The 12,563-nt window shown below is 43.9% G+C and overlaps 1 protein-coding gene across 1 annotated transcript; it reads right to left on the bottom strand.

Moving 5' to 3' along the window:
• Positions 1-1,435: 1,435 nt before the first annotated feature.
• lhx5 (LIM homeobox 5) lies at positions 1,436-12,215 on the bottom strand. The gene is made up of 5 exons (XM_070924947.1): positions 12,043-12,215; positions 9,799-10,022; positions 8,674-8,951; positions 5,537-5,702; positions 1,436-1,785 (listed from the first exon to the last, which is right to left on the bottom strand). The coding sequence occupies exons 1-5, from the start codon at positions 12,213-12,215 to the stop codon at positions 1,436-1,438; spliced, it is 1,191 nt and encodes a 396-aa protein (XP_070781048.1).
• Between the last annotated feature and the right edge of the window lie 348 nt (positions 12,216-12,563).

Genomic DNA, 12,563 nt, shown 5'->3' with positions numbered 1-12,563 from the left:
GAATGGGTTTGAAACAGAGGATTACGGGGAGGTTTCTGTGTGGAATAATATCAGCTAACTCGGGCTGTATGTCTCCTTTCAGACGCAGTATTATAAGGAGAGATGAAAATATTGTTTCCCTTAACGCAGATCCACAAAGGCTGACTTTTTAAATAGGAGTCATGATGACACTTGGCCCTGAAACTGCAGAATTATCTACTGGCGTTGTTTAGGGGAAAATAATAAAGAGAATTTGTCCTCTGCAGCACAAAGATGTTCATGTACACACAGCCGGACTCTGCTGCTTCGAGCTGATTTTTAATTCTGTGTGTTTTAAGGCCACTAGATGGCAATGAGTGCTTCAGAGCAGACAGTGGTAATGTCACAGATGTTGTCTGCCCCCTCTTTTGTTTTCTCTCTTTAGAGGAAGGAGACCTCAGCTGTTGAAGGAGATTCTCCATTATGGGTTCAATGTTCTTTTGAAAATCATTTCCATTAAAACATGTTTTTTTAAAAGGGACAGTAACAAAAGGAAGGTCAGGTGAAGCAGTCTGCAGAGCAGAACTATCAGGGCCGGCTGCATGGGTGTGAGTGTGTGTGTGTGTGTGTGTGTGTGTGTGTGCGCTTGAGTGAGCACGAGTGTCTGTATAATTGTGTACGTGTTTTGAATAATGGTATAGACATCCTTCTTTTGAGCTATGATCGAGAACAGTTCTTGTGCATTAAGGGATTTATAGCTGAGATGTGTGCGAGAGAAAGTCAATGCCAGAGGTGTGTGTGTGTGTGTGTGTGTGTGTGTGTCTATGAAGAAGTAGCCTTTGATTTGACATATTGTCTTCTAGAGGAGAGTGTTTAAAGCGACGTTTTTGACTGAACATGTCGTGTCTTGATTGCCACGTACGTGTTTGTATATGAACATTAAAGCATGGATTAAAACCTTTGTCTTTTTAACATTGAGGACAGAGTGGAAACTCAGCAGTGAAGACAGGTGAAGAGCAGAGCAACAGAATGAAAAGAAATTAAATAAAAAAAGAAAATGTGGTGAGAAATCAAGAGAACTAAAGATGTCCCCTTTGGCATTTCTCTCTAACGTGTCCCTGGAGCTTCAGAAGATACCTTCGATAACATCAAGGGGAAGGCGGAAAGCATTTTTGCTGGGTGGAATCGCAACATGTTTTTAAAATAATTCAAGTCCAGTAATCCAGGAAGGGATATGCTTTGGAGTGTCTACCGGGCAGCAAATATTACTTCTTTTTTTCCAGCAAGCTGTCCCATTCTCGGTTCCTTTTCCGAGTCCATCGGTTCGTCAAATGTGAAAATCAATCCGTGATTTTAAAAAGTCCTCCGTAGAAATTCCAGCTGTACTTTTCACTCCGCAATCTTTTCTTTTTCCGAATCATCTCCTGAATTAATTAGGCTGACATGCAGCCCAGGAAAGGTCCCTGCGGTTCGTCCTTTACCAGGCTGTGGTTTCTCCCATCTCCTGGCCTTGGTGGGACATGGGAGCGCTGTAGCTGGAGTTACTAGCCAAGGAAAAAGGAGGACTGGGTCCGCCCCCGTAAGCCTCCCCCGGGACGGGCTGCAGTGAGCTCGGTAAGCCCGGCTCCGGACTGGGGGTTTCCGCGTGGGAGATCATGTCCGTGAACCTTTGGTCGTCTGAAGGGTGGTGGCCCGATCCCTCCATGGTTCCGGGTCCAGAGCCCAGGATGTAGGGGGACTCGGCTGGAGACTGAGCCTGCGAGGATGGAGGGCCGTGGGGGAAGAAGTCGTAGTTACTTCCTGGTCCATAATAGTCACCTTGGTACTCTGTGGAGAGAACACACGGGGGTTAGACTTTCTATCAGATATACAGGACAAACAGCAGAGCGCCATTTCACACACACACACACCTCCACCCCGACCTAAGTGGTGAAATTGATCATGTCCAATTTCCAACCAACGGCTCTCCAACAGCCTCATTTGAGTGTATAAACAACTCCACACCTCTCCACCTCAGTTCTCTCGCCTTTTACACACTGCATTCATCTCCCTCACTCATTCAGCTCGCAGCCATGCGTGCACCTCGATGGATTCCCCCGCTGAAACTTCTGGATTTGGATGAGAAACTCCACAATGAGATTCCAGCCTCCCCGCAGCCCCCGCAGCCCCCGCAGCCCCGACAGTCCAAAACCCAAAGATACTAAACTCACGATAACATAAACCAGAGAAAAGCGGCTGGAACCACACAATGTTTAGCATTTTTGCTTGAGACCAATCAATTAATTTACTAATCGTTTCAGCTCTGAATCCAGCGGTGTTGCTCCTCTGGAAACCTGTATTTCCCTTTCAATCACATTTCGCTCCTCAGTTTTGTCCTCTTCATGCTGCATCGAGCATCGCAGCGACTGCAACTTTTTTTATCCACAATCACAGTGTTGGATCATCAATAGCTTTCCACATAAGTCACATTAGTCTAGGTAGTGACAGGTTTACCTCGCTCTGTCTCCACAAGACAAAATAACTCTCCATCAAAACACTTTATGCCTGTTTGTATGGCGGCAAATCATCTCAGGAGAAGATCTCATTCAAAGATGAGTCATGTCACCAAGCGGCATCAATGGCTTCTTCACTCTGTAAAACCTAAACGTCACAATTCTATCATCAACTTTGTTGTTCAAAATATATCTATTGTAACTCCAACTTCAGGTTTAAAACTCGTCGTTCGCGTCGTTCTTGTCTAAAAATGTCTCCGCTTGCTGGCGGCATTCACTTCAAAGCGCTGCAGCACGAACTGGCACATTAATGACAGAAAACAGCACAAATTCCTCGCTTTCACAGAACATCTCCGGCACACAGTCGGATTTACAGACATCCTCTACCTAACCTCTAACACTGACTGACATGTTTATGCCTCTCTGAGCTTTCAGCACAATTTGGGTTCCCAACTAATGTTTGCCGTCAGCGGGTACAGCCACATTTATTCCTCTAACATGGCGACATTTTCATTCTTTATTTATGACTGAACCAGAAGTCATGACAAAGGGTTAAAGCAAATGATCAAAACACAGATTTTGTCACTTACTTATGGTAGTAACTAGCCATGCAGATACTTTAGGTTTTAGGATATTTGTCTTTATGATTTCTGCCTCCGCCCCAATACAACGGAAGTCAATGGAATTGTGTTTCTGGTGCTCACAGCTTTGAAAAATATGGATATAAACGATCTACAGTTACACAGTATTTAAACATATTTAAAAATATTTGTTTTGAAATGCCAGGCAGAAATCTCAGAGACGAATATAATAATATATAATCATTTTTACAGGTAAGACACTTTTAGCTTTTTGCTTGTTTTTGTAGTTTGGGTCCTCTTGCACTCGGGTCAGCCCTGTGTGTAAGTGGTAAACAGTATATTCGGCACTTTGCACTCCGCTGGTTCCCCCGGCAAACTCACAGTAAAGACAAGACTCTAAGCCGAGATATAGTCCGGGCTAGCTGCTTCCACCTGTTTCCAGTCTTTACGCTCAGCTAAGCTAACAGGCTTCTGGCTGTAGCTTCATATTCAACAGACTGATGCGAGAGTGGTATCGATCTTCTCATCGAACTCTCGATGTTAGAATATTCCTTTCATCCCAAACCGGGCCCTGCTACACATTCAGCCTGACTGCACAGTGATGCTTTCAACACGGTGTCAAAGGTCAATGACAGAATCAGACTTGTGATGTTGCGCTGAAAAAGGACGAGATGATGTCGAGAAAAAACTGTTTTTGTTGGCTCTGCAAACTATAATTACACTCACACATGCAGACGCACCATACCACACACACACACACACAGGCATTCCTCCCTCTGAGCAGCAGCAGAGGAGCATAAGGACGCAGCGAGCTCAGATAAAGGCGAGCAGACCGGCCTGCGCTGCTGCTGCTGCTGCTGCTGCTGCTGCTGCTGCTGCTGCTGCGGCACAAAAGGGTGTGAAAAGCAAGAAAGCAAGAGCGAGATGAGAGCGAGGGATGATGGTTTTGTCCTCTGTTTTCCCCTCCCACTCCCTGCGTCGCAGCCTTGACGGTTCCAGTTCATTGTATCTCCAGGTAGACGTGCAGGAGCTGTGCAGAGACCCCCGGCTCTCAGACTGTACATGAAAAACAAGCTGCTGATATACAGAACAAGACAGGGGCATCTGGTTTATTCCTCCTTGTTGTTGTTGTTTGCTGCCCACCTGCTATTGTCTCAAAATGATTTGTTTTTTCTTGATCCATAACCTACAATCCAGATTTTCTTTTGTGGTCTTGACAAGTGTTCGTCTGAGAGAGTTTTGATTTGAAGGTTTCTACACCGACTGGAGATCAAATTATATTCCAACGCACGTGATTACAAAAGAAAACTGCTGTGTCAAGAAAATAGCTTATCATTTTATTGATTATATTTTACGTGAAATTAGCATTTTATCCGTTTTTTTAAAGGCTTTCCGTGTTCCAGGTCGAGTGTTAACCTACAAAAATATATTTTAAAGTGAAGCTGTCAGTCTTTTGTTGATTGGTTTAATATCTTTTCAAACTTAAAAGGGTTTGCTATTCATTACTGCAAAGCCATTTTTTAACACTTCAAAAAATGAATCAAAACTACTCTAATGTGTTTCCTTTAAAAAAAGAAAAGTCTTATTTCTTACCTTAATAATTTGTTGGAGAGTTTTTTTTTTAAATCAAATGCTGCAACCTGTGAAGACTCGATTAAAACTTAATCACTAGAAGGGGTGACACCTTTCTACTGCAGAATGCTGCTGTTGGCCTTTATTTTTCCAGAGTTTGTACAGAGTTTCCTCCTTTCTGAAGGGTATAAACTGCAATTCTTCTGATCTTAAATGCATGACTGAAGTATGCTGCCCAACTCTTTCACTGCTAGCTGTGTGTTTAAAAAGCGTCTGATTTTAAAACATCTGTTCCCCTCAAACGCTGATCCTCCCTGCTGTACAACAAGTGGTAGTGTGTGACAGTCAAGCAGGTTTTGTGCTCATTCTGAGCCTTCAACATCTTTACTTACACTCCTTTGTGAGTAACATTACACAGGAGTACGCTCTAGACCTGCTCTATATGAACAGTTGAATTGAACCAAAACTAGACTCATCAAACATTTCTTAAAGCGTATTTTCCAACCAGAGGTGAAAGTCTCTCTGAACGTACTGAATGGCGCTCAAGGTTAGCGTCAAATTAAGGACGGATCATACGTTGTCTCTTTCCACAAAAGATGAATAGATTAAAATAAATCATGTGACCTCAGTGTCCAAATAAACTGCACTGATGATACAGGACACCTGCAGTGTACAGGAGACACAGAACCGTCTGTATGCAATCTTCCTGCAGCCTGGTGCTCTGACCATCAGCCTCGCTGGTGCTGCTGCTGTTCGGTTACACAATATCACAGTTCTGTGAGGGCGGAACCAGGACGAACCAAAAGGCCTCCCAGTATTTCACATTATTATTGCAAGAGGTGAAGAACCTACACGGGGATACGGTGTGTTTGAAGATAGAGACCGTGCTCTAAATTTGCATGTATTGTCACAAGCTAACGCCTGATTTCTTACCTCCGTAGTAACCGTAGGCCCCAGGTCCTAAAATGTCCGGATCCTCCAGCCTGCCTCCCAGGGGCCTCATCCTCCTCGGGCCCCTGAAGAAGGCGTGCCGCCGGGCCCCCAGAGCGCTCAGCTGCTTCATTCGTCGCTCTTTGGATCTTCTGTTCTGGAACCAAACCTGCATCCAACCAGAGAGACGGGGTGGGTGGGTGGGGGGGAGGGGGGGGTCACAGTTACCAGCTGATCTCATCATTTTAAAAAAAGGGTTTCAGCTCCAACTGCAGCCTGTTTCCCTTCACATTCCAGATTGCGTGTTATCATTCCTCCGTCACTGTTTTCACTTCTACTACGTCACGACGCCCCGAGCACAAAATCCCGTTGCTGCGAGATTCAGACTCTGATCGCAACGTTCACAAAGAGATTCGATCTGCTGCCTCGTGCACACAAGAACGCACCAAACGCAACTGAGTCAACTGATCATCTCACCCATCGATTCAGTTTCATGCTCACAGTGTCAGAGTTTAACGTCGGAGCCGTAATTCAAACTTGAAATGCTTTTTTTTATTTTTTATTTACAAACTATTTCTAACAAATGAGAAAACTATTTGCTTCCGGCTCACAATCGTCCCGATTCTCCGAAACCTCTGTAGCTATTTTGAACTGTACCTTCTGTATTTTCATTTGTTCAAATTTAGCTTTAAATTCTTGGACGTCAGCATTAGAAATGGCTGAAATAAATCGACTAATTGTATTAAACAGTACGAGACAGGAGCATCTGGTTTATTCCTCCTTGTTGTTGTTGTTTGCTGCCCACCTGCTATTGTCTCAAAATGATTTTTTTTTTCTTGATCCATAACCTACAATCCAGATTTTCTTTTTTCTTTTTTTCCCCCCCAAGTGGTCTTGACAAGTGTTCGTCTGAGAGAGTATTGATTTGAAGGTTCCTACACCGACTGGAGATCAAATTGTATTCTAACGCACGTGATTACAAAAGAAAACTGCTGTGTCAACAGACTAGGTGCACCTAAATATATTAATATAAATATTTGCCAAAGTCAAATATTATATTTTATGTGAAATTAGCATTTTCTAACTGTATTAAACTAAAAGTGTTAAATGATTAAAGGTAAAAACAAGGCAGAAATGAGGCATAAAGAATAAAGTTGTCTTATCTATGAGAGTTAAATATCAAAAAAACACTTATAAACCAGAACCAGAATAAATAACCCAACTTTCTGCTTCTCTTTTTAGCCATGAAGACATTTTCCTGTTGTAAAATTAAGATGAATAGCAAAGTAATATAAATGTGCCCCAATGCACAGCCTAATGCACCTCAGTACAAGTTAAAATAAACAGTCAAAGCCATAAATCAGAGTATAAAAAGGCTTATCACCAACGTTAAATAAACCAGTCTTTGAAGGGGAACAAAGGAGGGTTTAGAAACAGGAGAACTACACACCATATGGAAGAATGTCTGCATTATAAGCACATAACACATCTTGTTTCGCCTTTGCATCACTGCTGCATAATGATGCATGTTCGCCCCAGCTAGGCTACACCAGAGGCAGAATCCCACTGTGCTGCAGATTAACAAAAACACACACACACACACACAAAAAAAACCAAAACACCTAAAACCACTTAGGCTCTGTTCTATGTGCTCCAGCGGCAAAGGCGACACCTGCTTATTGAGAACAATCGTCTAACTGTAGGGTACATTTTTATGGAAATGCTCTCGCTCCCCTCGAGAGAGCGTTGCTTAGGGATTACACACACATGCTGGAGAAGCAGCGTGGCTCACGGGGGGCTCCCCGTGTTGAGAGCAATGGTATTTAACACGCAGTGAACGAGGAGGAAGATGACGAAACGGAGCCTCCATTTTGGCTCCGAGCAGCACACAGGCGTGGGGGATCACGGACGGAGGGATGGACTGCCTGTTTGACTGATTTATTGATTGATTGATTGAGCTCTGTTGGTGCAGCTCTCGCTCTCACACACATCAGCCTGCAGTATATGATATAGATGAGGCGGTTGAGGCCCCCGGTCTGCTCTAATAAGCAATGGGAACAGGCTGCAAGTGAGTAAGAGCAGAGAGGTGGGAAAGGGGAGGGTGGTATGTAAATCTGTGAAATCAGCGATAATTACAGTGAGTGCACAAAAAGCCACATCACAGTTGGCAGAGATGGTGCTAATCATCCTGACACAGTCTGCACCCAGACACCAAGTGTGTGTGTGTGTGTGTGGCAGACACAGAGAGGTCCACAACAGTGAACGCGTGTGTTATTCTGCAAAACATGTTTGTATGTGGGGTTCCTGTTGCCTTTGGCAAAAACAAGACTAACCTTTCACTGATTTCATGGCTGTGCAACACGTTTGATTGCTGGAATAAACCGCCGTCTGCACAAAATAAATGCTAGATAGATCTTCATTTCAGCGCGTAAATGAACGCCTGGAGGTATGGATATAGCAACGTGGGAATGGGAGGCAAATAAGAATGCAATTATTACAGGAATTAAAAAAAAAAAAAAAAAAAGAAATGATGCAGTGAGCACCATTAAATCTGACCATTAAAAAAGAAAAAGAAATGCATTAAATTAAAGCCTCAAACAAGTTAAAAATGAAATAAAATAAGAATAGACTTCCCTTTGTTTTGAATGATATAAACACAGCCTTACTTCAATACTTGTATGTACACAATAGCTCTACATTCATGTTTATTTTACAGTATTGAGAGCAACTTCAAACCAGAGTCCAGCTTCTTCACAAACTGCTGATCCTGATGTGTTTTACTATTAAACTATTGTTTTTTTTTTATATATATATATAAAATAAAACGCTAATTAAAATGCAATCTGGCCTCTTTGTCATGTGTAAAGGCAATTATTTTAATTTTCTTTTCGTATTATTAATGTTTGATAAAATAAACCAAAAAAGCTGCACCGTTTAAATGAGGATCTGTATCCCGCTAATGGAGCACGTCGTGTTTTGACATTTCTCCAGCAGATAATAATAATCTCTGTAATTTCCCTGATTTATAATCCCTCATTTCTCTCGACTTTGTCTTTGTCTCGGCGGATCCTCCCTCACCGCAGCACAAAGAGCCAGTTTCAGCTTCACCGGCGCCGGAAACAACACGCAGCTGATCTCACCTGGATGACGCGCATGTTCAGTCCCGTTTCCTGGGCCAGCTGTTCTCGGATGTGCCGGGTCGGTTTCGGCGTGGCGACAAACGCGGCCTTTAACGTTTCCAGCTGCTTGGCCTTGATGGTGGTCCGGGGCCCCCGCCTTTTGGTCCCCGAGTTCTGCTCCTCGTTCTCAATATTGTTCGTTTCCTTATCTGAGGACGTTGAATTGTCCGTCTCTTTTATGTCGTCCTGTATCGGGTCCTGCAGATCCGGCGATAAACTCCTATCCGTACACGACGACACTGGGGAGCGGGAGGGAAAACAAACAAGAGGAAGGTCACGATCCGAAATGTCAGGGAGGAGGATGAGGAGGAGGATAAGGGGGGGGGGGGGGGGTCCTGCTTTAATTAGGCCTCGAGATGCACAGCGGCGTTACACAACACTGAGATCTGTCAGAAAAGACACCTGGATGAGACTTTTGAGCTCGTTTTCCAATCAAAAAAATATATATTTTCTTTGTGTGTGTTTTTTAAATTGAAACCCATCAGCTGATGTGTGAGCTGCAGTTTGGTACCTGACAGCTGAGAATATTTCTCATTAAAAGGCAGAAATCCTCACCTGCCGGCCGCAGACTGAATCTATGAGTCCGACACGTGCACGAAGGCGTTTACGCAGGAGATGAGAACATGCACGTGGATGTTTGGGAAGAGGAGCGCGTGATAAGGATGAAGAGACGGTGTGAAGAGGAGCAGACTAACGTGCTCGTCCCCAGCGGATGGTGGCGTACAATAACAGACTGCCGTCGTCCTGCGGAGGTAAATATTGAAACCATTCATCTGACGAGGCTGTTGTGAAATGCTCTCCACGGACTGCTGCAAACCTTCCACAAAAACCTGGATCTCGGAGTGCACTGAAAGCCCCCCCACTCGTGCCGGTCTTTTGTCCCCTGAAAGGCCGGTTGCCATTTTATTTTCATGCATTTTTCTTTTGTGTGTGTAATGTTTCTCTGCACAGGTCATCCATATTAAACGTGCAACATGGCCACAAATATGAGGCTTTCGTTTTGCTTTCTGAGATGGAAAAAGAGACAAAACACACACACACACACACACACACACACACACACACATCACGGCTTATCGTGGTTACCTGAGTTCAGGTTGACTTCCTTAATGGCCCCGGAGGTCATATAATCTTCTTTGCACACGAACTTGTTTTCGTCTATGACGTAGAGCTCCTCTCCCGTGGACAGCTGCTTGTTACACACCATGCACGTGAAGCAGTTCAGGTGAAACACCTTGCTGCGGGCTTTGCGGACCAAGTCGCTCGGCGAGATCCCCTGCAGACAGCCCGCGCACTTTGTGCCAAACCGCCTGCATGAAGCGAAGACATGAAAAGTGAAATTTAAAGCGAGGTGAAACCTCACGACGCCAGCAGGCGACCCGAGCCGTCGTTTGGCCAACACAACATCATATTATTGCTTTCATCCAAAAATGTTTCAATCGGCCTTTTGTGTCTAATATATGAGCGTATCAGTGGTGACAAAATGTGTCATTAATATCATAATTAATAGTTAATAGTTTGATAGGAATAAATAACTGCAGCAGTAATGCACAGAATTAACAGAAGTCAAATTATAAAAAAGCCAATAATACACCAAACATGCAATCACTAAATAATAATAATAAAAATAACAAAAACAATAATAATAATAATAATAATAATAATAATAATAATAATAATAGCACAATGCTTCTTATTTCTCACCATTCAAGTAAAAGCCCGAATAATCATAAACAAGTAGGCTTATTCTTATTCAGCATTTTGGTATCAAGTGCAGGTAATTTGTAAACAATTATTCACAATAAACAAAACAATAAACAAAAGCACGTCTACCTTCATCTATACAACTGACTGGGAGTATTAATAGCGGCGCCCGGGCCCTTAATAAAACGAAAATAATAATAATAATAATAATAAAACCCAAGTCAGACTTTGCTTTTTTTAAAAACCCGCCGGCTCATTATTTTGATGGAGGTGTTCTGACAATAACTCCACGCAAAAACCGTATTAGTGACAATCAACGCATTGTAGCCGCGGATATATTATAGGATTAAGCAGAGTGGGAGCATCTTAGCGTGAAAATCTTCTCTTAATCCATATTCACCCGCTTAAATACTGGGTGGGAAGGCTCATCAATTTGATACACAAACAGCCCCCCCCCCCCCCAAAAAAAAAAAAAAGAAAAGTGAATCGAGCAGAATTGCCCTCCTGGTTTGGCGGGATGGGGCCGGTGTGAGCGTTTCTCACCCGCACTGATGCTTTTATTAATATTAAGACTTTTAGCAGATGTTTCAGGCTCACATCGGGCCTCCTGTACCTGGTTTTCAGCCGGCCTATGGTAGGTGGGCCGGGTGGGTAGGTGGGTGTGTGTGTGTGTGTGTGTCGGGGGGGGGGGGGGGGTTGCTTAAGCCTTTGGGTGAAAGCAAGCACTCCTTTTGTGGAGCATTGTTTTAACACTAATGTAGGCTTGTCTCTCCATTTGCAATGGTATCGCTTCACTGTCCCTCTTTCACATGCATGGCCGAGCCTCCCCCAGCGAAAGGGCACAACTCTACTTACACAACAAATGGACATATTAGGGTGATTACTGTTTCGCCCGGCTAATGGCTGGCCATTTAAATCCACCGCTTGATGGGACCTGCGGTAATATGATGGCCGAGGCCGTCCGGGGCCAATAATAGCCCGTCCCGACAAAAGGCTAATGCGTCTTACATGTCATTAGACAATTTGGGAGAAAATAACTGACACATACAAATGAAAATGATGCTAAGAGAGTGCGACGGGACAAACAAGGGCTTCACTTATCACTCAATTACCTGAAACACTTTTTAGGAATTGTGAAGCGGTTAATGGTCTAATGGGTGTTTGGAAAAGTGTTTTTCTGATCTGGAAAATAGATTTAAAAAAAAAAAAAAAAAGCTAAACTCAGAATACACGTGGCTACACAATGAAATTACAGGTTTGTTTGTTTTTTTTTTAGATGTGCTTTCCTTTTATTGCAGAGGCCCAATCACAAAGCGACAGTTTAAAATCCCTCACGCTAAAATAAATGAGTTATCAGCTTTTATTCTGCCGTTTCATTTCATCCACATGCAGGTTAATAAAGTGTTTTAACCTCTGGCTGGATATTTTGACCCCTGTGCACACATTATTTAAGTTGAGCCTGTCCTCTGAAGGCCACATTATTATTGCTGATATGCTCTTTATCTGTTTCTATCATTGCTGCATCCACATAAATACTGAACTCATCTTAAACTGAGGCTTCGTGGTCGTTAAGGACTGGAACCGGAGCGCAATATTAAAGAACTCTGGATCCAGACTCTGTGTTACCTGAAAAAGTCCATTTTGCAATAGAGCTTGCCGTCCCTGGAGAAGCACTTCTCGGTGAGGTTGCAGTTGCACTCACAGCACTGGACGCACTTGGCGTGCCAGGCTCGGTCCAGCACGTTGAGGAGGAACCGGTCCAGGATGGGCCGTTCGCACCCGGCACAGTGGACCATCATGTCTCCGGCCTGCAGGACGCCGAGTGCCGACCTTCCCACACGGACTGCGCTGCTCGGACTGGGGTCTACGCGGAACAACGTCTTGGCTCCGGGAGGTGCGCTGTCAGGCGAAAACTGGAGGAACCTCCCGTTCAAAGGAGACGGAGTGACAATCCCCGGGAATTGTTGTAGTCCTGGTCCTGTTTGGTCGCTGTCCTGGCACTTGTCACAATCCACAATCCAGAGGAGAAGAGGAGAGGTTTCAGCCAGCTGATGGACGCACCGGGCATGTTTTCTCACGAGCGCCCCGTTAAAACATCTTCATTCAGCGTGTTTATTTCGGATATTTGATCCCGCGCTCACGCTTTG

The sequence above is a fragment of the Enoplosus armatus genome, chromosome 18 (assembly GCF_043641665.1).
Source record: "Enoplosus armatus isolate fEnoArm2 chromosome 18, fEnoArm2.hap1, whole genome shotgun sequence".
Lineage (NCBI taxonomy): Eukaryota > Metazoa > Chordata > Actinopteri > Centrarchiformes > Enoplosidae > Enoplosus > Enoplosus armatus.
This window is presented reverse-complemented; position numbering and strand designations above follow the sequence as displayed.

What these genes read in the sequence shown, in the direction of transcription:
- lhx5 (XM_070924947.1), bottom strand. Translation starts at nt 12,215, where the DNA reads ATGATGGTCCACTGTGCCGGGTGCGAACGGCCCATCCTGGACCGGTTC. An exon ending in TGCAAAATGGACTTTTTCAG is followed by an intron (nt 10,023 to 12,042) that starts GTAACACAGAGT and finishes CGCTTCATGCAG; the next exon opens with GCGGTTTGGCACAAAGTGCG. An exon ending in GGCCTACGGTTACTACGGAG is followed by an intron (nt 1,786 to 5,536) that starts GTAAGAAATCAG and finishes TTCTCTCCACAG; the next exon opens with AGTACCAAGGTGACTATTAT.